This window comes from Alligator mississippiensis, chromosome 12 (assembly GCF_030867095.1).
Source record: "Alligator mississippiensis isolate rAllMis1 chromosome 12, rAllMis1, whole genome shotgun sequence".
Taxonomy (NCBI): domain Eukaryota; kingdom Metazoa; phylum Chordata; order Crocodylia; family Alligatoridae; genus Alligator; species Alligator mississippiensis.
In genome coordinates, this window is record NC_081835.1 from 59,641,885 (window position 1) to 59,665,368 (window position 23,484).

The following is a 23,484-nucleotide window of genomic DNA, read 5'->3' on the forward strand; positions in this document are numbered from 1 at the left end:
AGCCACTGGGTGGATTTTCCTACCCCTCAGCGTCAGGCAGGCGGATGGCAGAGAGGCTGGAGAGCTGCTGAGTAATCATGAACCCAAGGAGAAATAATCACGGGGGTGTGAGGAGCAGAGCCCAAGCCCAGATAGAGCAGGAAAGAGTTGCTTCCTTCCTGCCTTTTCTCTCAGCTGCTGTTACCAGCCAGAGGCGCAGACACAGGCTTCCTTGTGCAAGCACCATTGTACCCAAGGCCCCTTGTCAAGTCTGGTGGGATGCAGGGTAGAGATCAGGCGCTGGAGGCTGCTGGGAGGCAGTTTCCTACTGATTCAGCACCGTGCCAAGGTTCCTGGGCAGGACACTACCAGAGGTGGCATCTGCAAGCGAGACTCAAAAGGGGTAAAGGAAAATCCCCCTAGCACGTTCCACCAGAATCAGCTAGGCAGAGGGAGGGGAGAGGGAGGGGAGCTCCATTTTGCAATAGGCTTTGAGATTTTGACACCTGGCTTTGTTCAGAATGGGACTGAAAAGGGAAAATATCCAAAGACCCCCATTAAGGCCACATTTAAACATATTTTGGGTCAATCCAAATATCTCCTTTCAGCGCAGACTCTCTCGGGTGGTCGTGTCATTACCAGTGTCAGACAAAGTCATTAAAATTGAAACCAAAAGGCTTCTCGAAATGAAATCCCATTCTGCAAAGGCCAGAGACTGACTCTGTGACCTTGTCAGACTTTTTAATTTTCCCCTCCCCAAGTTCCCTTCCAAAGCCAAGCTCCAATAAAATCAGCCTGGCTTCCCCGAGCGATTAGATTTTGACACAAGTACATGCTCTGATGAAATAGAGTTGAAATTTTTCCTAGCTAGCACCACGCTCCAGCCCGTTTGACCTTGTTCTCCTGGTCAATAACTAATTTGGGGCATTACATCCTGAGTGTAATTCAAATCATCGAAGCAGCTTCCACAGGCTTCTCCTTCACTTCTCACCCGACCGGGTGGCGGAGCATTCTTGTGTCCCGTTAAACAATTGGTGACAGCCGCACTTGAGCAGAGAGAACGTGACACCCGGAGCTATGGTGTGTGAAGGTCTCGGAGACGAGAGCGTTTCTGCTGAAGCCTGGGCTCGGAGGCCCGGTGGAAATAAGTGGCAGGATTACTGGTCGATCCCATCGGTTTGAGCCTTGGCTGCTTTTCCGTTCCTCCCTCTTCGGTGCACAGGTGTCCCCGAATCACATCCTAACACACCCGGGCTCCACTCCTGCCACGATTTCCATCTGGCAGCAGGGCTGACGCATTGTGCCCTCTTCCCGGTACTCCATGCAGCTTTCTCTGCTGATCAGCTTGAATCCCAAAGCTGAAATTAGCCTCTCCGTGGGGCTGGGAGTTGATGTCCAGAGCACTGTGGGGTGGTTGCAAGCAGGGAAGATGCTGGGGCTTCCTGTTAAGCCTCTTGGCTGCCAGCTGCTGTTTCTTGGCGATGCCAGCTGGGGTTCTGGGTGTCTGTGAGTCATGGGGAGAGAGGACTTTGCTGTCCTGTGCTGTCGCTGGCAGCTGATCCGATGTGCAGCAGCCAGGATGAAGGGACTTCCAGCAACCAGGCAGCAGACCCCCCCATCCTGCCTCCCCCAGGGGAGCATGTTGTCATGGCAGGGGGTGCAGGGTCATGTGCAGCTGGGGGAAGGGCTGGAGAGGAATGGGAGAGACAAGCTGGGCCCAGGATGAAAAGGGATCTGTGGCTGGAGCAGGAATCCATCAGCCTGGGAGTTCTCCAAGGTGCTAAAATAAACTTGGTGCAGATCAGATTGCCAGACCAAAATAACCCCACAGCAGCAGCGGGAGGCTGAGCAAGGAGCAGAGCACCCAGCAGAGGGAGAAGGCAGGGACTGGAGGGGGGGTTGTTAGAGGTTTATTCATTATATTTTTATATTTTCAGCCCCCGTGTCTCTGGCTGGGCTCCAGAGCACAGCATGTCTCTGTAAAGCCTGCTTCAGCTCTTCCTCGGGGCCTGAAGCATTCCCCGGCGACGCTGCTCTGCTCTGTGCCAGCGGAGGATGCGGCCCCTTGCTCTTTCCCTCGGATGCCCGAGACTGCAGTGGGCATCGCAGCCTTCCTGCGTGTGGGGCTGAAGGTGGCGCAGCTTCAGGGCTGCTAAAAGTAGAGCCAGTCTTGCCTCCTCCTCCCACCTCCCTGTAAGAAACTCCAGGCAGCCTGCCTCTCCCTTCATCCTCCTCCACCCCTGGGAGGGGACCCTGGGCACCGAGTCTGTGCTGTGCCCCACCTCCTCAGTTGGACTTACGTGTGCAGGCGCATCCCTGAGTGCAGCTCGTGTGCAAGGGGAAGAAGCTCCCCCCTGTGTTGGGAAAGGGGCTGGCAGGAGAGGGAGAGTGAACTCCCAGTATTTGCTTTCAATGAGCTGTTTTACCCCCTGTGACAGGTCTGTGAGCAAAGCTACCTGGTAACCAGCACCCCCTTCCTCCGCAACACAGCCCCGAGAGATGCATCTCAGCCTCCTCCTGCAGCTGCTCAGAGCCCAGCGCTGCCAAGGCATTGCACAGTCCTCCGAGGAGCACAGGGTGCCATGGGGTAGCGGCAGGGCCCTCATCCCTCTCCACCTTCTCCCAAGTTTGTGTGGCAGGGCCTACCTGGAGGCTCAAGCTGTACACGAGGGTTTGACGTGGCAATTCTGGGGAAACCCTTGGACAAAAGCTGCCTGCAAGTGCCGGGAGCTGGACTCAACGGCCCGAGAGGCCCCTGCCAGTCCTGTGTTCCTGACAGCAGGGTCCCTGCCACGGGCGGTGGAGCGGCTGGTCCATGCAGAGGGTAAGTGGCAGCTGCAGTACAGCTGAAGCAGTGACTCTTGTTATCCGTCTGGCCAATGTCACGTGGGCTGAAATTCTTCCCATGCCACCAAACCTCGGTGCTGGATACTGGCAGGCGGGGAGCAAGGGGGGTGCTGACTTGTCTGATATGGCAAGAATGCCGTGAGCAGATGGAAGCTGATCCCTGTCAGCAGCGGGCTGGTCTCTGCCCTCCTCTGCTGCCCTTCCCCCATCTATTGTAATCATCCTCCCAAGCCACATGGGGACATGGCTGGTAGGGCGGGATAAGCATTTGGGGAGGGAAGAAGAAGTTTGCTGCAGCCCAGTGGAAACCCTCTCTCCTCCCAGCTTGGATGCCAGCACAGCGCAATGGTAGATCCTCCGGGCAAGAGATGCAGAGACGCTGCATGATCCCAGTGTGGCTGGGCAGGTAGAGTGGTTTGAGCACAAGGATCTTCTAAGCATCCATTAACTAACTGCTTTCCTTTTGTGGCTGGGGCAGGATCCTCCTCTCCGGGGCTTTCACCCAGGGCAGGTTGGAGGGTGTCCTTGGTGCTTTGGATATCATGCATCATCACTGAGGTGAGGGTTCAAAGCGGAGACATGGCAGAGACCTTAGGAAGGGGGTGCCTGTGAGTACAGGGGACAGATGCATTGGAGCAGGAGGCCCTTCCCAGTGCTGTGCTTCTCCGACCAGGAGGCAGCGATCCTCAGCTCTTAGCTCCATCACTGATTTGTCTGAGTGTGTCATCGGTTAATGGCTCCATGTCAGCTTGTCTATAACTAGGTCTGCATCTCCTCCCTCCATGGGGCTCTTTGGCTCCTTAATTAATTCTTATTAAGCACTTGGAGAGCCTCAGAGAGAAGGTGCAAAAGAAGTGTGAAGTTGTGTTGTCGCTGAGGAGGCCCCACATGCTTTAAGCTCTCCTGCGCACTCGGGCAAGACTGTTCAAGGTAGACGCATGCCGGGCTCTCCTGGATGTCTGTGGGAGCAGAGCATCTATGTGCCTCTACAAGCCTGTGCCTTTATGTCTTAGCTTTTGTTTGGATAGATGACACCTGCACCCACAAATGTGGATGCACAAGAAGTGCCTGGCACCCGTTATCCATGCTCTGAGAGATTCAAAACCCTTTACAAACACAAGCAGTTCACACCGTCCAGATATGGGGAAACCGAGGCAGAGAAAACCTTCTTGTGTTACCCTCAGTAGTGGACCTGATGAAAAGGAGTCCTCTCCAGCAGGCTCAGCCTGGTTTGGTGGCGGTTGAGGGAGGGATGGGGGGACATCCATGCAGGAACCCCTGTCCCTTTCCTCCCCAAGTGGTGCCAGACTCAGGGCAGAGCCAGCGAGCTGTCTCTCACAGGTTGAATGACAAGGGCTCTGGTCCCAAAAGCCATGAGATCCATAGAGATGGGGCCCAGGCACCACTGGAGAAGGAGAGAGCTACGAAGTGCAGCAGTGGGGTGCGTGGCCTCCCTGTCAACCCAGTGAGAAGCATGTCTGTGGGAAGCAGCATGTCTTGTGGCCAAGGACCAAGGTCTTGTTGCAAGCCGTGGATTGGGGGCCACCCATCTGGAGGCAGCCACTGGAGTTAGGCGAATGCTAAACTGGTATGAGAATAGAAGCAGCCTCATACGTCAGTCCACGCTTGCTCCTCGGCCAACCTCAGGATCCCTTTCCTGATGGCACATGGCTTCCCTGGCAGCGGTGTACCAAACCCTGTTGCTGCACTGGTCAGCCCCGCTGGCTCCAGGGCTCTTTGAAGCCCATGCACTGTAGGTCCTCACCGTGCCCCGTTCTGCACTTGGTACAGCCTGCATTGCAACCCACGCAGGTGACTGGGGTACGTAGGCCCAGGCTGTCATGGGCTGTGAACAGCATCAGATAATTCTGGCTGACACAGTACAAATGCATGCTGTATTTAGGCCAGGCTCAGCGCTGGGGCAGGGGAGGGGAATTCATTAGCAATCCCATGTCTCCCTAGTCAGAAGGCAGGTGCTGCTGCTGGCAGGGTCTGGAGGCTGGAGGGCGAATGAAATGGTTGCTGCGGCAGTGTGTGTGCGAGTATGGGAGCAGGAGTATCCAACAGGGACTATTAACCCAAGGAGGGAGGGAGGTACTGGGGGCACCCAAACGGCAGCACCAAAGGAGAACTCGTGGCATAAAACTACATAAAAGGGAAACCTGACCTGGGGTCCTCATCACTTGAGACCTTACAAGCCAGGCTGCACAGAGACCACAGGGAACCTTTCCCTGGCAAAGAGAGGAGCTGGATGGGCGCTTCCCAGCTTTGATTCCTGCCTTAAACTGGTTTGAAGCATCACAGTGAAGAACTACATTTCCCAGCTGTCTCTGCAGCCCTGGGGAATAAGCAATTGGAAGTTTTAAATAGACTAGGCCAGAAGCAACCAACCTTCGGCACATAGCATTCCCCTCCTCTCCTCATTATCCATTGGCTGTTTAACCTTTATTTCTGGTGCTGGAGTGGCTGCTCAGCCTGGCATTAATTTTTTCCCCAAGCTTGCTAGGCCCATGAAGTAAACAGCCATGTGCATTCCTTACTCTATATTTAACAGCTGCAGTCTGTGCTGGGGGAGACAGCATGAGAAGGGGCTTTTTGTAGCTGCCCAAATTCATCTTTCTTGAGGGAAGGGAGGGGGGAGTGGATTGGGAGGGGAAAGAGGGATTTCTCTCCCCTGTTCGGTTTTCGAGAGCAGGCTTCAGCTCCAGAGACTGCAATGCCAGCCTCCCAAAGCCGGTCCAGAGCCAGAGACAGGAACAATGTCCTCAACAGAGCCGAGTTCCTCTCGCTGAACCAGCCCTTGAAAGGCAACCAGGAGGCCAGGGGCTCCAGCCGAAAGCCGAACAGCCAGCCGGGCCCGGCTCCCTCCCAGAACAACGGCACCAAGGAGCGGAGGCAGTCGCAGCAGCTGCCCGAGGAGGACTGCATTCAGCTCAACCCCTCCTTCAAGGGGATCGCCTTCAACTCCCTGCTGGCCATTGACATCTGCATGTCCAAGCGCCTGGGCGTGTGCGCCAGCAAAGCCTCGTCCTGGGGCAGCGCCCGCTCCATGATCAACCTCATCGGGATCACGGGGCACGGGATCCCCTGGATCGGGGGCACGCTCATCTGCCTGGTGAAGAGCAGCACGCTGGCTGGCCAGGAGGTGCTCATGAACCTGCTGCTAGGTGAGTCGAGCTCTCCACCCCCAGCCGCCAAGCCCAGCCCCTAGTCACAAGGGGCAGCTGCCTTCCCTCCTCCTCCGCTTCCTCCCCTCCACTTGCCTTATTCCAGGGGTTGTTGCATGTCTTGGCCTTCCAGGGACCCCACGGAGCATGGGGCTGGCTCTGCCACCCTCTCTTGCTCTGAGGCACGCCTTGCTATACAAGGGGTCCTGCTGGCTTCTGCAGGCACGTGCGTGGGTGAGGCATGGTTCGTGACCACGCCCTGGGTACAAAGACCGTGGCGCTTGTGAGAGCCTTTTATTTAAGCTCCGTCCGTCTTGCTCAGGTTGAAGGGAGGGAGGGGGAGGTCAGTCAAGGGGGGCCTGGGGCTATTCAAGTTCAGTGCTGTCTTGGCAAATGTTGTTGTGCCCCCTGCTCCCCTCCTGGAACAGCATCTGGATCCTCTCCCCAGAGGCCCCGCGGTGGAGTCGCCGTTCCCTCCTGCATGGCTGTGCCCCATAGCATCACCCACTGCCCTGTCTTACAAAGGGGTCAGGTCCCTGGGGTCCCCGCTGCCAAGTTCAGTGTCTAAACCTGACCAAGGGATGCCGATTGAGGGACAGGCCTTAAAGATCAGACCTGAGATGGCCAGCTCTTCACCTAGTGCCTTAAGCAGGTGTCCATCACCAGGTGCCTGAGTGCTTGGCCTGGGTAAAGAGCTGTCTCTGTCCCTGTCTCTATGCTGAATTGTGTCAAACCCATTCATAGGGACCACAGTAGCTGGCCTGATGTTTAAAGCTTAGGCCAAACAAGATGTGAAACTTGGGTGAATCATTCCTCAGGTCTCTGGCCCATGACAACCAGGTGACTCCTAGTCTCAGACCTGGGGCTCATGTGCTCTCTCCTACATATTCCCCCTTCTCCTAGGACTCGGGTCTGAGAGATGTCACCCTTGAGCTCTCCCTTGGTCAGAGATGTAGGCAAGCCCAGTTCTGGCCCCTGTTCTTTGACCCTAACCCTATGATGCTGTTTTGTGCTCTTATAAGCACAAGCTGGCCAGCTTTTCAAGTAAAGAGGACCTGCAGGGAAGGGCTGGAAGAGGGACAATGAGCTTTATGAACTCTGAGTGTCCCACACCTTTGCCAGGGGCCCACCTGTGCGAGGGAGAGGATGGCGTGGGGTGAGTTTTAAAGGGGCAGCCCAGCTGCTTTTCCTTCCCAGGTGGGAACACCAGATAGAGATGAAAGCCGGGGAGAGGCAAGGATGGCAGGGGTTGATCCAAAACTAATAGGTCATTGATTCTTGGCATCTCTAGCTCAGGTCATACCTTTGCTTTTAGAAGAGTATGAAGACCACACAGCAAGTGCCTAAAGTCAAGGGGCCGAACAGCTGGCCATCTCCTGAACCGGGCTGGTCCCGGGAACCTGAGGATTTGTGATGCTGTGGATAGCTACAAAAAACTTCACCTGTCACTTAAAAAAAGGGTGGTTGGGGGCTAAGTTTCTCCCTTTTTTGTTACACAGCTGCAATTCCAAATGCGCAGCGGCCCTTGGGTTTGCCATGCGGCTGCTGGGAGCTGGATGTTGGGCTGTCCAAGCCCACCTCTGGGGGTCTCTGCTACGGTGCTATTTTGTGAGGCTTCCCCAAAACCTTTACTTCCATCCTGGTAACCCACAGAAAAATCATATTTCATCTTCTTTCTCACTGGCAAACCAAAAGCTAGCTAACAAAACCCACAGAATGTCTCCGCCGTATCTTTCCATCTGCTCAAAGACTGCGTAGAGAAGCTGCCACCAGCTGGGTGGCTCTGTGATCATGAGCGGTCTGTGACAGGAGGCATGGCGCTTGCCATTCAGAGTTGGTGTTCGGCACTGCCTGATCTCACCTGGCTGCTCCCGGCTTGTCACGACACCAGCATCTCCCTGGTAGACCTGCCACTGTCACGTGCCGCGGGATCCCTGATACAGCAGATTTGGCCAGTTAGAAACCCAAGAGTGGAAAAGCTGAGCTCTATTTATAGAGTGCTCAGGGCCTTCACATCTCAGCGGTGCCAGGCTAAAAGGTCTGAGAGGGCAGGGGAGGCTGGCGGACCCGTCCGGTGGCATAAGAGCACTGGTTGGGGAGGAAGGAGGGAGGTCAGCTGGATCCAGCGGGGCTCTGTCCACTTGTTCCCCTGCTTCAGGTTTTGTTTCTGGTGGCTTTGATAGTCCCGTAGGACGTCCCTTTGTATTCCAGTGGCCTTTCCGCTTTCACAGTTCTCCTTTTGAAGGGGATGAGCTCAGCGCGCAGGCTGCCCCGCTCTGCAATCAGCTGTGTTGGATAATGCGGCCTGACATCCTCTCTCACTCACCCTGTTTTTTTCTCAGCCCGTATGCGGTTCCAGTCCGGCAGGATGTGGGGCAAAGCCCTTGGGGGGACGGGCTTGAACAGAACGGGCTCGTCCTGGCCTTGCCCTGACCTTTGGTGGGCAAGAGAAGCGGGGAAAGGTGTGTCTGCCGTGCCCCTCCACCTTTCCCTCTGTCCCTCCCTCCCCCCCGTCCCCTTGGAGTTTGAGCCATCCAGCAGAATTTCTGATGCAGTCTCTGGGCAGGGAGCCAGCCCGTCACCGAGCGCTGGTTGAGGATTTGCAATCAGGCTTTCCAAAGCGAAGGAGCTAGGAGGCTGCTGAAACGGGACCAGGGAACTGGCAGAGCCGTGGCTGCAGATGGAGAGAAGGCTGCAGCCTTCTGGGGTGCCCGGGGTAGGAGGTTCCCTGAGGCACGGTGGAGCATTCAGCGTCGGGGTGCTGGGATGTGCACCCCTTGCCCCTGAGAGCAGGTCCCTATTGTGGGGTGAGATTCCCCCCCGTTGGCCCAACAGACCCGTGCTGTCCTACATGCTTGCCCTCTGTGCTGGGATTTACAGGCTCCCTTGCACGTTATCCCCTCTGACTAATGCCAGAGAGCAAAGCAGCAGGGTCACCACCTGCATCAGAAGGGGGAAGGAGCCTTCCCCATGCTAAGGACTGTCCCCAGCCAGCGTGTGCCTCCAGAGAGGCTGTGCCAGTATTAGCAATCCCACCATCTCCAAAGTCACGAAGCAGAGCCCCAGAGTCCTGACACAGGCTTCCTCTGATAGCTGCAGGTCTGGTGATCACCAGACTCCAGCATAAGGCTTGAAGCGGGGAAAACTAGGTTAGGACTTGCAGTAAAGTAGACTTTCCAGCACAGGGTCCAGCAGCCCAGATCCATAGTCAAGCTTCCCCAAAGCCTGACAAGGATGGGATTGGGGGGGTTGGTTCTGATCCACCTCACACAGAGGGCTCCGTATTGATCTTTGAAGATTATAAAGCCAGGAGGGACCATTGTGATCACCTTGTTTGACCTCCATGATGGCAGAGGCTATAGGACATTGCCAAATGGACCCCGTTTGATCCTTACTGAATCTGTGAGAAATGGGGAACCCACCGTAGTCATGGGTGAAGAGTTCCAGTAGCGGGCTACCCTCACCATTATAAAAAAATTGTCCCTTCTCCTTAGTCTGTTTGTCTGCCTTCAAATTCAAGCCCCTGGACCTTGTTCTGCCTGGGTCTGTTGGTTTGAAAAGCCTCTGTCACTGCAAGTCTAACTGCAAGATTGCTGTCCCTTACCTCCTGATAGTATTTGGTTCCCTCTCCACTGCCTTCTCCCTCCATTCAAACACCCTCCTAATTTTGGATGCTCCAGCTCCCTGGCTCTATATGCTATTTCTCCAGTCCCGACTCCAGAAGGTTGTGCTCCTGAGGACAGCGCTGTGATGCGAACAGCACACCTTGCTACAGTGCCTTTTAAAGCAAGGGTCTCCAGGGGCTGCAGAAGTTTAGTTAAGTCCTACAACCCTGCTGGAGGGAAGGAGGTGATTGATGCATGCTCCTTGCATTATGGATGGGGAAACAGAGCCAAGGAGAAAGGAGGTGTCTTGTTCAAGGCCGTGCTGAGCCAGGCTGGGAATAGGAGTGGGATGGGATCCCGTCCTGCGTCTGTCTCCACATGGGTTAGCACAGAGGGCTTGGTGCAGGGACTGCCAGGGGCTCCACCCATGAGGGGCATTTGGAGGCTGTAAATAAATGGAAGCAGAGGCTGGAGGTGCGTGGGTACAGGAGGTTCATCCCTGCTGAGGCCAAGGACACAAATATCCTCCCTCTTGCGAAGGACTCGGACAGTGCTGCATGCAGCCCTTCATGTATACTCGGTTGTTTTTGCAGCCAGCTTGCAAGGAGCCTTGCGAACCTTGGTTAAAACGCTGCCTGGGGGAGGCCTTGTTGGTGATGCTGGGCTCTGTCCCATCAGGTTGTGGGTTGTCCAGGGCCTGGCTCTCTGCGGCCATGCTCTTGGGGCAGGTGAAGGCACCGTCCAGAGTGGGTATGCAGTCCTCCCGCATTTCACACCCAGTTTGCACAGATACAAATGCTTACACGAGGAGCAAGTTAGCGGGGGCCTGGGCTCTGGGGCACGGCATGCTAGACTGGTCACAAAAGCCAAGAGCCCCGATGCCCAGTGCCCCCGCTCTGTGCATTAGCCTAAACCACTGGTTCTTAACCTTCTTAGACTTCTGCAGAAAATGCCAGCTTTTAGTTTTCTCTGGCTTTTTTGGCTGCAGAAAAACAGTAAAGCAATTCTTCTCTGGCAAAGAACTCGGGCCACAGAAGGTCAGAATGGTTTTAACACTGGGGATTCCTCTCCAAAATCCCTGGGTTTGTCTTGTGACTCATGCTTGCACACCTCCCAGTGCTAGCATTGCGTGACACCCCGCAGCACCCATGAAAGGATCTCAGGTTGCTGTGACTCCCTGGTTGAGAATCACTGGCCTAGACCTTCCCCATCCTCCCCTTCTCCCCTTCTCCCTGCCTCCCAACTCAGATCTTGCTGGATCATCTCTCTCCGGCATGGAGGGAGGCCCTGGTGGGGAGAAGCTGGCCAGCAGTTGGACTGCTGAGAGAGAAGATGGTGGGTTAGAGGCAATCCAATCATTTCTTTTATTTGGAGCCAGATTTTCAGCTCTTCAGGCTGGCAGAGTGCCGCTGGCTCCCAAGGCGCTCTGCTGCTCTGCACCAGCCAGGGACGTGGCTCTTGGGTGCCAGAGAAGTTGAACCCAAATGCTGCCATGAATAAGGCTCTATCCAGCACTGCTCTGGTCATGACCTGCCTTGAGCTGGTAACGTCGGGTCTTCGAACCAGACGTGGGGAAGCACGCTGCCTGGCTCCTTGCAGACCTGGGTGAGTTTGGGCCAGGTCAGATTATTCATTGTGCTCCCCGCTGCTCTGAGGTTGTCTTGCCAGCACAAAGCTGATCCGTGACCAGCCCCGCATCCAGCCTTGCAGGTCAGCTCTCTGGCACTGTCACAAGGTGTTTATCGCTGTCAGGTGGCACAGTGCTGAATAGTGCAGATGTAGCTGCAGCTTCTTTGCGTCAAGCTGGGGGTTGGTAGTCTGCCAGCCCGAGAGGATGGGCCAGGAGGGTGCCTCCCCCTTCCTGAAGGTCTGTAAAAGGTCAGGGAGTGCATTGCTCAGTCTGTTCCCCGGATGCAGAGCCACTGTTCAGATCTCTGGAGTCCCAGGCAGGCAGGAGAGGGAGGGAACCGGGGGGTGATGCTCTGGGATGGTCCCCTATAGCCTCCTGACCAGGATTTGGGAACTGTCCCTGGGAATCTATCCCTGGTTTTATTCTGAGCCCGGTGTATGTGGGGCGAGGAGGCTGGGGGCTGGGAGAGCTCTGGGTGGATCCCCAGGCAATGCAGAGAGAGCTTATGGTTTGGGTCTCTGGGCTCAGTAACCTTCTCACTTCCATGTTTGCTTCCAGCTTGAGACCCCCTTGCTCCCTGCTCGTTACCCTGGCAGGTGAGGAAAGCCCTTTGGGTTACTGCTGGAGCAGAAACTAGGGGGGGTTTCCAAGCAGCTCTAGCAGGGCCCTACCAGACTGCTGATCCATCTGTACTGTCAAGGGGGTCTTGCTGCATGCACCCTTGCACCCCCTCCTTGTCCATAGTAACTGCAGAGCCCTTGCATGGCAGAGCAATCTGGGGAGCAGCCGTGCTAAATAATTGGCTCTAAGATACAAGCTGCCCAGCTCCCAAGGGCATGGGATTTTCTAGGCCTCTGGCGTTTTCACCCAGGGCTGTCTCTAATCACCTATGACCAGACGAGTCCAATGTGCCAAACACCAATTCCTTCCATAAATTTTTTCCCCCTTTCACGACCCCCATTTTCCAGAGTCCTTTGCTGCCATTACAGCTGAACAAGGGGAAAAAACCCACCCCTAACGCCCTGGACTGTTGAACAATGAATTGGTTCTTTCAGTTCCTTGCACCTTGCATGGCTGTCGGCAGCATTCACGCTGGGCTCAGACAAACCCTAGTCCTTCTGTGTTTAGAAAAGGAAGTCCAGACATGGGGGGCTTGGCCTTCAGAGCTGCCGTGCCCTTCCATCCCCCACTGACCTCACCCGGAGCTGGCAGCAATTGGGGCCTATCATGTTGTCTAGTCTTGGTTGAAAATATGGAAAATCTCAGGGACAGGGAGTTCCAGGGACAAGGAGCCACCTCTCTGCGGCCAGTTATATGTGCAGAGCTTTCTTCACAGGCTGGGGGCCAGAGACAGCATGGTTTTAAAAACTCGGGAGTGGGAAATTAAATACAAGCAGGATCTCAGGTTCTGTTAAACTGTCCTGAAACCCAGGAAAGCATCTTCATGGACCCCTTGGGGGTCACAGCCACCAGGACGAGTGCAGCGGACCTAGAACCAAGCACGCCCAAGGCTGGCGGTGCGTTATCACAGCAGCGGTGACTGCAAGCTGTCCTGGGGAGGGACTGTCTTCAACTCCGTGTTTATACAGCACCTCGCACCATCTCTGACTGGAGATGCTGTGTTCTGTTATGAATTACAGATAATGCACAGTACTTGTCTGGGGTGCCCGGGCCCTAAAAGGCCCTTGGGACTGGGCAGGGGACAGGGCTGTGTCTCTGTTGCAGGGCGGGTCCCGGATCACTGGCTGCTGCAGTGGTGTGGTGTCAGCAGTGTCTTGGTCTCCCCTGCTCATTACCTGTGGCACGTTGTCGGGGAGGTTTCTGCGGTGCTCCCTGGCTGTGGCATGAATGAGGGGCTGGAGCAGATCTTGTTGTGGACCCTTTCTCATAAATGGTTTCCTGTGAATGCAGAGGCCTGGATTTGATGGCCCGGGAGGTCCATCCCACGTCCCTACATGTCTCAAGCTGTTTCCTGAGCTCATTGTCAGCTTTTCCTGTTTGGACAAGTTCCTTTTTGGCCTTTTATCTTCCTTTTCCCTCTCCCCAGATGGCTGGCAGATGGGTTAGGGTTGGGGGGGTTGCAAACTGAGCCGCGAGTCCCGGCGTGGGCCTTTTCCTCGGCTCTGCACTATCATTCATCCTCGTTTGCAAGGTCTCGTGTGAATCATGCATGCCACAACGGGCCCGGTGGAAAGCTGTTTGGCTTCCTCCCCTCACTCCCTTCACCCCGGTAGTTTCTCAGCCTGGATCACTTGATGACTTGTTTGCAGGAGCAGCTCTGCTGGAATCTGCTGATTCCCCTGAGACGTTCATCTGGTCCCGACGGGTGGGAGTGAACGCTGCTCTTCCTTTAGGTCTGCCCTCCTTCATCCATTTCAGAACCCATCCAGAAAGGGACAGCAGCAGCACTCACACCTCAAGGCATCCGAAAAGGGGAAGGTCCTTCAGAGGAGGAAATCCATTGATTCACACTTCCTTCATGAGCATTGTTCTCGATGCAGGAATCAGAACTCACGGTAGAGGTGTGACATCTTTGAGTAGACCAACTAGATATTTGCAAAAAACCCCCATTTTCTTTAGTTGCAAGCTTTCGGGCATACGCACCCTTCCTCAGGCATAGGAGAATGCAAAGATTGTAGAAGTGCCTTTCAGGGTTGATCCCAGCTCCTGCTCGGGCAGGAGGCCTCCTCGCTGATGTTCACGCGCTGCAAGTTTTAAGTGGTTGAAGTCGCCCGATCAAGATGCTTAGTTTTCCTTTCCTTCTTAGCAGCGCTTGCGTTTACCTGCATGGCTCCTATTCATTTTGCCGCGAACCCTTCAGGTGAGCATCCAAGCCCAGCTTATAGCTATTGAAAACCCAAGGTGAGGTGTGATGCCAGAACCACTGTGGACAGGCAGGTTTGGGCTTGGATTTGATATTTTGGGCAATTTTTCAAAGCAGAGTAGAGCGGCGGAGCACTCACGGGGGTGGCGGAGATCTGGGCGCAAGACATTTGAGGGTTTCACTTTGAAGCAAATCTGGGTCACGGGAGAATTTATGCATGTGCCTGTTGGTAGGAAAACAGGTGAGAGGCATGGGGGAAAACAGGGACCGTTCCTTGAAAGGTTTACCGTGCATTTGCAATGGTCTGACATTGCCCAGGTGCTACAGGGACAGGCGCCATGAAGATGGCAGAAGCAAAACTCCGTCCTGGCTGCCAGTCACGCTGCTGCTGCTGCAGGTGACATCTTGTCATTCTTGCAAACCTGAGAAACTTTGCCTCTGGGTCCCTGGGGAGCCGTGCTTGTGTGAGCGCAGCCCGGCAGAGCAGTTTCAAACTCTTCAGAGACCTCTCTAGGGGCTCTTAGGAGATTTTCTCAAGGCCTCTGTTATCTAGGCCTGAAGGATTTGCCTGCATCTCCATTTTAGGGGTGTGTGGGGGTGGAACAGATGTGCAGGTACCAGTTTGCAGATCGGGGTTTGCCCACACAAAACGGATGCACTTGCACCATCTGCAAGTGGGATGGGGCAGCCAGCTGGGGTGCTAACACTTTATTTTTGCACTCCCCTGGCCTGTGGTTGGGCAGCTTGGAGAACAGAGCTCGCACTGAGCTGCAGGAGTGAACCAGTGAAGCGGGGAAAGCAATTCAGCCTAGGCCCAAGCAGGCATGTAGGTCAGGGAGGTGCAGGGGACTGGAGCCTGGCCCGCGTGATCCCTGAGTGACGGCACCATGTGTATCTATTTCTGAAGGGTGGGCGCTTTGCTGACACGGTCAGAGCCAACCTACTGCTGAGTCAGTCTGGCGTAGTGTTTCCGCCGGGCAGGCAGGGCACAGCGAGAGTGCGAGCAAAGCCCAAAGGTGAACCTGGGCTGGCACCAAAGTGCTCTGACTCGACGTGTGCTCCGGCATTGGGGTTAGCATCCAGTGCTGCTCCCCACTCCCTTGTGCCATGCTTGAGAGCAAGGGCACTGCTCGTGCTCCATCCCTGAACAAGGTGCACAATAGAGGGAAAGAGGGTGCCAGAGACAGAGGCAGCAGCAGGCTGCAGAAGCTGGTGGCAGGGCAGGGAGGGTCTTGGTTGGAGCTGCTGGGAAGGGCTCTCAGACTGACTCCAGGCCCAGCTTTCTTGAATCACATGAGAGATGCAGGGAAGACCGGCTTCCAAACCAGTCGAAACGACCCGAGTTCAGTGTGCACTTTAAATGCATTGCTGAATCGGGGCTACAAGGGGCCTCCGGATGAGAGCGAGGAGCTGGCCTCCAGCAGAGGTGTGAAGCTGGGTGGGGGGCTGAGCATGGAGGGAGACTTGCGGCACTGGCTGGGTGGAGCAGGACGTGCCCGCGCTGCCCAGCCAGGCTGAACGGACGCCGTCCGCAGCTGGAGCTTTTGCTGACAGTGTTCAGTTTCTAACAAGAGGCGATCGCGAATGGCTGGTTCTGAGCTTGCTGGCCTATTTTTGACATTCCTCCCCACCTCCATCAGCAAAAATCAGCCTCAGCAAATCTGGAAACACAAAGGGAGTAAATGAAAAAGCAGCCCGTTGCTCAGATCCTAGTATGGAGCCCCGGCAGTAGACCGGAGGCACTTCTCTCCCCCGTCACTGCATCTCACCTCTGACGCACGAGCTCCCTAATCCCAGGTTCTCCTCCCAAGCTCGCAGTTGGTGTGAATGCTGCCACCTCTGTATCTCCCGGCTGTCCTGAGCAGCCTCCTTGCAGCCCTCTGACTCAACGAATCTTTCCATCGCTTTTGAAGTCTCCTCTGCAAACGTCTTTCTCTTCCTTGTCTCTGCCACTTGCGCTCTGCCCTTGTCCTTGAGACAGAATAGCTGTAAAGTGGCTTTTCCAGCAATGTTTCCTTTCATTCCTGCTAGAGATGAGGCAGCCTCCGAACCATTTATCCCTGCTCGCTACACTCTGATGGCTCTCAGAACATGGGCCATGGCCCCCACTCGCCCGCGGTCTTGGCTTTGCCAAAATCAAGCCCCTTCCTCCAAATGCCACCTCCGTTTATCTGCTTGTCTTGGCTTATTTAACTTGGTCCAGCATGGAGTTTAGATGGAAGGTAATGCTCAGGCTGAACTGAAACGTGTGCTGGGAAGAGAAGAGGGGCATGTAGGCATAACAGGAGCCACAAGAGAAAGAACCCAGTTTGGGGGGTGTTATCTAGGCCTGAAGTGGTTTACCCGTGCGGTTGGGTGGTGACACAGAAGGTAAACCACTTCAGGCCTAGATAACATCCCCCAAACTGGGCTCTGTGTGGTTATGCCAGGTAACTTGTGTGGTTACCTGGCATAACCCCTGGGTGAGGAGGATTCACTAGCCAGGGGCTACAAGATCATTTCACAGCAGGAAGAGAGCATGCAGGTCTTCTCATCCCCACCCTTCTTGCTCTCTCGCATCTGAAGATATTTGGGATCGCTGCTATCTCAGTGCACCAAGGAACGGATGACCCCTTTTTTGGGAGCACCTTTGCTTAGGGAAATAAACCCCTGCCCAAGCAGAGAGTGCCCAGAAGATGAATGCCTTTAAGAGGCTGATCCTGTGAGTCCTTGCTCGGTAGCTATTGCTTCTTCCTCATCCCTTCTGCCAAGCTTAGCAGCTCACTCGATATCAATGGGCTGCTGGCCTGAATAAGGAGATGCAGGATCTGGCCTGTGCTTTCTTCCTCCTTCTTGAGGTGGGTAGAAGGTTGCTGGGTCTCTTTTGCAGAGAACCTACACACACAGCAGCCACCCATCTGAAAGCATGACAGCTGCAAATGAACAGTCTTAATCAGTCCCCGGGAAAGCAAACACAACTGGCCCCTGACATGGCTGCAGATGGCTGTGGTATATATCTCCGGTCACTGAGGCTCCTTCCCTGCAAAAAGCTGCAATCAGCACTCTGGCTAATTACAAACACCGGGGAAAGGCAGACCAACGGGGTAGGGGGAAAAAAATCAATGCTTGAAAATAGCATCAACAGCACCCGCCTGGGGCGGAGCGGCGAGGGGGTTGAAGATGCATGCCCCTGGGAATTGCCCCTGGGCAGTAGTAATGAGGGCACAGGGGCTGGGGGTGACACAGAAGCCAGCCCGTGGAGCAGTGGGAAAGCAAGGGCCACCTTTAACGTGTGTGTGTGTGCGCGCGCGTGCATGCATTAGGCACGAGTTTGTCTCTCCGGGCCTCTCCTTGTGCAGATGTCTGTGTGTCCTGCTTATGGCAGAGCAGTGGTTTTTGAGTGCTGTAGGCTCGAGGCACCCCTGGATAGACTTGAGGCACGCTTCAGAAAATGCCAGCTTTTAGTATTCACTCTTTTTTTTTTACTACAGAGCAGTTCTTCTCTTGCAAAGAGCTCAGCCCACCACAGGCCTGAATGTTTTTAATGCTACCGATTCCTATTTGCAATCTCTGGGTTTATCTTGTGAATCACATTTGCATGCCTCTTGGCACTGGTATTGCGTGGGACCCTGGGGCACCCTTGCAAGGATCTCAAGGCCATCTAGGATGCCGCGACACCCTGCTTGAGAATAACTGTCGTAGAGCCTTGGTCTGACCTCGAGACCACTGGCCTGCCCGCTGTCCTAGAGCCTTGATCGAGCTCCCACTCGTGAGGAGCTTCCTCTGAACTCAAGAGAGGAACGATTGCCTGGTCGATACCTTTTTATTCCAGTAGACAGTTTTCTAAGTGCTGGGCGAATCTCCCTCTGCAGACTTTGGCAGGGGCTAAGGTGTGAGGGGCCGAGCGTGGAAACGTACCAGAAACTGTCGTGAAACCACTGAGCCTGTTTCCCTTCCTGCAGCGGAGAGCATGCAAAGGAGCGAAAGCTCCCGGAGAAAGCCAGCCAGCCCCCCCTCCTGCTGCATGGACCGAGGTGCGGTTGGAAACAGATGGGACCATTTGCTTAATTACATGATTTTTTGCCCTGGCAGCGCTCTGCCTTTTAACATTATCTCGTTAGTGAGATCTGTCCATGCCACAGCACTCTGTGGGGCGGGCGTGAGCAGGAAATAGCTGTTGCATTGCAAGTGGCTTTTTTTTTTTGGTTTTTATTTTTAAAGAGATTGTAGTAAGGAAGGATTAAGCTGTGTTGACCAGAGCAAGTTTCCTGCTGCAAGCTCTGGAACTGTAACCATCTGCACCATGGGGCAGGCCATCGCGGGATGATTTCATGAGCATGAGAAGGAACTAAGATGTGACAAATGTTGTCTCTTGGGCTGAGTGTCCTACTAGGGTCCCGGATCGACCTTGGGTAGCTCTTTGGTTTCCTCTGGCTTGAGTTCCCCTCCCATGAGAAGTGGGTAGATATATTTGTCCATTCCCTTGGGTATTTGGAGGCGTTGTTCATGTCTGGAGATGGAGAGGGTGGACAGAACTCAGACTCACTTTACTCTGTCACCGAGGCTAGGATTTGAACTCAGGTCTTCAGTGTCAAGACAGGTCTTACCTTCTCACCCCTGTTGCTACTCCAAGAACCTCCCTTCCATTTTCTGTCTGTCCCAGTTTGCTTTCCTCCCTGATCGTCTTTGCTTTGATTTCCCTTGGTTTACAGCCTTGCTCCTGGACGTCATGATTGTGGCTGGCCTGCAGAAGCTGGCCAAACGGAAAGGCCCGTACGACATCAATCCCGGCTTCTTGGACTACCTGACCATGGACGTCTACGCGTTCCCCGCCGGCCACGCCAGTCGCGCCGCCATGGTGTCCAAGTTCTTCCTCAACCACCTGGTCTTGGCCATCCCCCTCCGGATCCTGCTGGTTGTCTGGGCCTTCTGTGTGGGGCTTTCCCGTGTCATGATCGGACGGCACCACATCACGGACGTCCTGTGTGGCTTTGTCTTCGGGTACTTGCAGTTCAGGCTGGTGGAGTTGATATGGATGTCTTCCAACACATGTCAGATGTTGATATCCATCTGGTGAGCACGGCAGGCCGGATGCTTTGACGCTGGAAGCAAGCGGACACGTTATCTTTCTCTCTCATTATTTTTTATATGTTACTGTCCGTGTTGGGTTAGAAACAAATGCACTTCCATGAGTAGCGGTATTTTTTAATGTTACTTCCCTGCCTGAAAAAAACCCAACGCTGTTTCTTGCAACTGTTTGGGTTTCAGTAGTCCAGGGCCGTCGCCATGTTCTGGCCGTTTCCTGAAGTCCTATTTGAATGGCAACCAAATTAAGCTTTAAAGGTAGCACAAGTGAGCACTATTTGGACAGTGCACTTCTGATGCCTTGGTGTGTCCCCAGGATGCACAACACCTGTTATCCCCTCAAGGATGCTTAATTAGCTTCTTGGAGGCTAAGTGTTTTTGGCAAGAGCATCACAGCGCTTTCTCTTCCCATAAGCCCAGCCATTGTGTCTTGTACAGAGCCAGAGATGCTGCTGGACTTCCCAGATAATAACACTTCTGCCATGTTTGTTCCTTATCATAACCAGGGAGTCTCCCAAGGGGTGGTGGAAGCCCTATTGCTCGGGACATTTAAGTGCAGACTGGACGGTGCCATGCAGGGATCAATCCTGCACAGGCTCTTGGGAGATGGGACTTGTGGACCCAATACCATTGAGCACTTAAGCTCATGCTTTATTTTGAGCATGTGTTTAAATCCTATTGACTCCGGTAAGACATAGGGATGGGCTGAAGTGATACACATAATAGGGATGAAGGACTTACGCATATGCTTAAAGGTAAGCAGCTGCTAGATGGTTTGTTGAATTAGCTATTGAAAATCCTGCTCAGCCAGGGTGACTGTCGTTTTGCTTTTGTTTCTTGGAAGGAGAAATAAAATACTCACGTTTCCCTCCTGGCAAGCGGCGCAGGCTGAGGTGATTCTGTGATTGCTCATGACGGTCGGATTAGGCTGAGGTCGATGGGTCCCTAAGAGTAATTTCCGTTTCCTGAACCGACTCCTGTCATTTCACACTTCTGCAGATTTAATGTGATGTTGCCAAGTGTCGTTTTCCCAGCAGCTCGAATGCAACACAACGGAGGTCAGGCGTGTTCCACAAGCTGGTGGGGGCACACGGTCCTCAGCTCTGCTCCCTGCTCTGCTTCCTTCCTTTGTGTCCTCGGGCAAGTAACTGAATGTCTCTGGGCCTCAGTTACCATGTCTGGGAGATGGGGGCACTGATACTGTCCTGCCAGGGCTGTGAGGCTGAGTTCATGTAGGTCTGTGATCCGGTTTGAGATTGGGATAGGTTAAGGCACAGTGCATCGCTCTTCTGTGTGTTCCTGAGCTATCCCCTTGACACCCCGGTTTTACTACAACAGGGACTATGTGCAAACACACTGGGCCTCTGAGAGGTTCCCCCCAGCATGAGTGTCTCAAGACGCTTTAGAAATGGCCCCCAGATTTTTGCAATTGTCCTGTCTCTTCTGCAAAATAATCTTGGCGTTCCCTTGGGAGCTCACTGCACCAGCTCTCTGGGGGCTCCCGTGGCCGGATGCTTTATCTCAGCTCCGTCAGAGGGTCCCACCTTTCTCTTCTCCCCGTCAGTGGTGGAAGGTAGTCACTCTTAGTTCACCTGGCTGGAGCCACCAGACACAATGTTCCCACCTGCTGCCATGCTTCATTGCTATCTCAGGGCAGACGTGGGGTCTGGATTCCACTCCTCCCTACCCGACACCAAAGGAGAGGCCACAGCTGTCCCAGGAGAAAGGTGAGAGAGACTCCAGGCAGCCCAGTTCCTCTGGAAGGGAAGGAAGGGGTGTTTGAGTTAGCAGAGGCTGCAGGTGTGTGTGGTGGTGGTGATTGTTTGGTAATGAATATGAAGAGAAGATAAATTGGAAATCTATGCTTGGCACACAGCCCCAGCTGGGGGAGTCAGCCCAGAGCCGTGGGAGCCATCGACTGCTCTCCCCATGCAGAGGAGTGTAGAGGGGAGGGAGCTGGCAGGATCCAGTTGCATTTCAAGACAAGAAAAATGGATCAAGCTCCCGCTGAGCTTGCTTGTGGGCAGTCGTGCAGCAGGTGGGGGGCAGCTCTCATGGGCGCACTGTGTCCGGGCCCCTTCCCCAGGAGAGGAGCGCCCTCGTTCTTGGAGACCACCCAGCAGCGGGGAGTCGTGGGAAGCCCGTTTGAGCAGGGTGATAGGGAGGTGCAGCCTGCTCCTGCTCCCAGCTCCTCCCTACACTCTGTGGGAAAGACTCACCTCTCTGGTCTAACCTCTCATTGAGGAAAGGAAACCAGGATCTTTTATGGCTCCCAGGGGCTGGGAACTTCTTGGCAAAGCCATCTCTGGTGCAAGGCTGAGAGCTGCGGTTTCTCTTCCTTCTAGGTTTTCCTGGACTGAGTACAACTGAGTCCAACCTCAGGAGAGATGGAGGCAGGCGTCGGGAGCAGCCAGGAGGGTAGTTGGATGTGCAGGGGGAACTCTGACCTCTAGGGACAGTTAATCCAAAGCCCCAGGTTGAGGTTGGTTGCTCCAGGTGCCTTTCTGTAGGGTCCGACTCCCTTCTCCCCTACTCCAGAGTCACGCTGGTATCCATACTGGCATCAGTGTGGGGAGAAGAGGGGGCTGGGAGGCACCATGGGTTGGCAAACATCGGCCAAGTAAGCAGGCCCTGCTCTGCTGCCAGCCTCCTCCCTGGCGTAGGAGGGGGATGGAGATGGCCTATGTAGGGGACACCCTTATTTTGTGTTAGCTCAGACTCGTTTCCCACAAAGTTACACTGACATAAACCTCATTGAAACCAGTGTATCCACATGGGAGCTAGCTCCAGTTTAACTCTATTGCGTCAAGCATCGCCCCTCCTTTGTGCAAATGCCCCACATCAGACAAGAAGCCAGTGCTATGAGATCAGCGCAGCTCCTGGGCACGGGCCCTCTGCGGCCGGCGTAATGGAATCTAGGCTAAGCTCGTGGGCACTCTTGAATCTAGTTAAGAGCATTGCTCGGCCAGGCCCAGCCTCAGTGTAATTAAATCGGCACTCAGACCACAGGCAGCCAGCCCCTGGCAGCTTGCAGCACAACATTCGTGTGAGTGCCCGGTGACTGCAGCAGTCCCAGGGGTGCCAGGCCTTCTCTCTGCCCTGGTGAGCAAGAGGTTAAATCTGGCATGGCTCCCTGCTGCCCTTGGCCAGCTGCTGTAGGAGGAGGATATCTGTGGGAAGGTCAAGCCCTGCAGCCAGGTGCAGAGGATCACTGAGCTGCAGAGTGGGGCAGGGCTTGCTGTCGGCTGTCTCCTTAGCCAGTGCTTGCCCTAGAGGAGATGCCCTTGCTGATGGGAGCTGGGTTTCCTCGAGGGCAGGCTGGACCTGGCTTGGACTCCCTTCTTGCCCTCTGCCAGGCCTTCCTCCATCCTAGCCAGGCTTCCTCCCGCTCCTGGGGGCTCCTGCATCTCTGCTTCAAGGTGGGGTCTGGCGGTCCTGAGGCTGCCCTCTGGGAACTTCTGCCCCTACCGGGATGCCTGCTGCTGGCTCGCTCGGGGGGCATTAGCTGCACCTCCCAGCTGCATCCATGAGACAAGACAGCTGCCAAGAGACTTCCTTGATTCCTGCCTTTCCCCCCACGAAGCAGAGAGCCGGGGCTCTCCACGGCCATTGCAGTGAGCCGCGCTGCGCCTGCCGCATCCCTGAGCAGACATGAGCATCTCTTCTGTAAAGCAGCAGCCGTGCGTCTCCCGTCAGCTGCAGCTCCACAACCACCGGCTGCAGCTAAACAGGGGGAACCTGCCTCCATCTCTATGGCAACAGTCAGCCATCGCAGACCCCGTTCCTCCTGCCCAGTGCAGCTCATCTGCAGGGGGGTGGCAGCACCATGCACCCCTCCGCCAGGTTCCCGGTGCAGTGACCTTGGATCGCAAAGCTGCCGGGGTTGCAAGGGCCGGCTCCCTCCCCTATGGGAGTTGCTGCAGCTCGGGGGGCAGACGGTGCTCATTGCCATGATAAATCACTGTGTGTGTATGAGCGGGGCAGGGGATGGAGGGTTATCGATTAGCTCCCAGGCCCAGGGCTGGGCTGGGGGAGGGCTGGCGTGGAGCTCCAGGCTTCCAAGCAGCTCTCCCTGGACGGTTTTTGGAAGCATGTGCATGTCGGCGAGGGGCGGGTGGTCACAGTGCTGGCGGGAAAGGAACCGATGCGACAACCTCTGAGGTCCAGTCTGGGGGGATTCCTTATAGCTTGAGGCTCCTGCATAAATAATGGAGACCCGCTGCTCTCCAGTTTGCCGTTTGAGCAGTGACGAAGCAGGGGTGAGTGCATTCGGCGGCTCGGCAGGGTGCGGACATTCAGGGCCTGATTCTCCTCCCACGAGGGCATCAGGCACCAGAGTCACTTCATGGGAGTCAGGGGGGTTACGCC

At 55.0% G+C, this 23,484-nt stretch overlaps 1 protein-coding gene across 1 annotated transcript in view; it reads left to right on the forward strand.

Annotated features, from left to right (window-relative positions):
• The window catches only part of PLPP7 (phospholipid phosphatase 7 (inactive)), a 37,616-nt gene extending 17,622 nt beyond the window's left edge, over positions 1–19,994 (forward strand). The window contains exons 2-3 of the mRNA XM_059715624.1: positions 2,418–5,993; positions 18,744–19,994. Of these exons, the coding sequence (XP_059571607.1) occupies positions 5,543–5,993; positions 18,744–19,108 (816 nt within the window). The 5' untranslated portion in view covers positions 2,418–5,542 and the 3' untranslated portion in view covers positions 19,109–19,994. The remainder of the gene's footprint in view (positions 1–2,417; positions 5,994–18,743) is intronic.
• Positions 19,995–23,484: the final 3,490 nt, after the last annotated feature.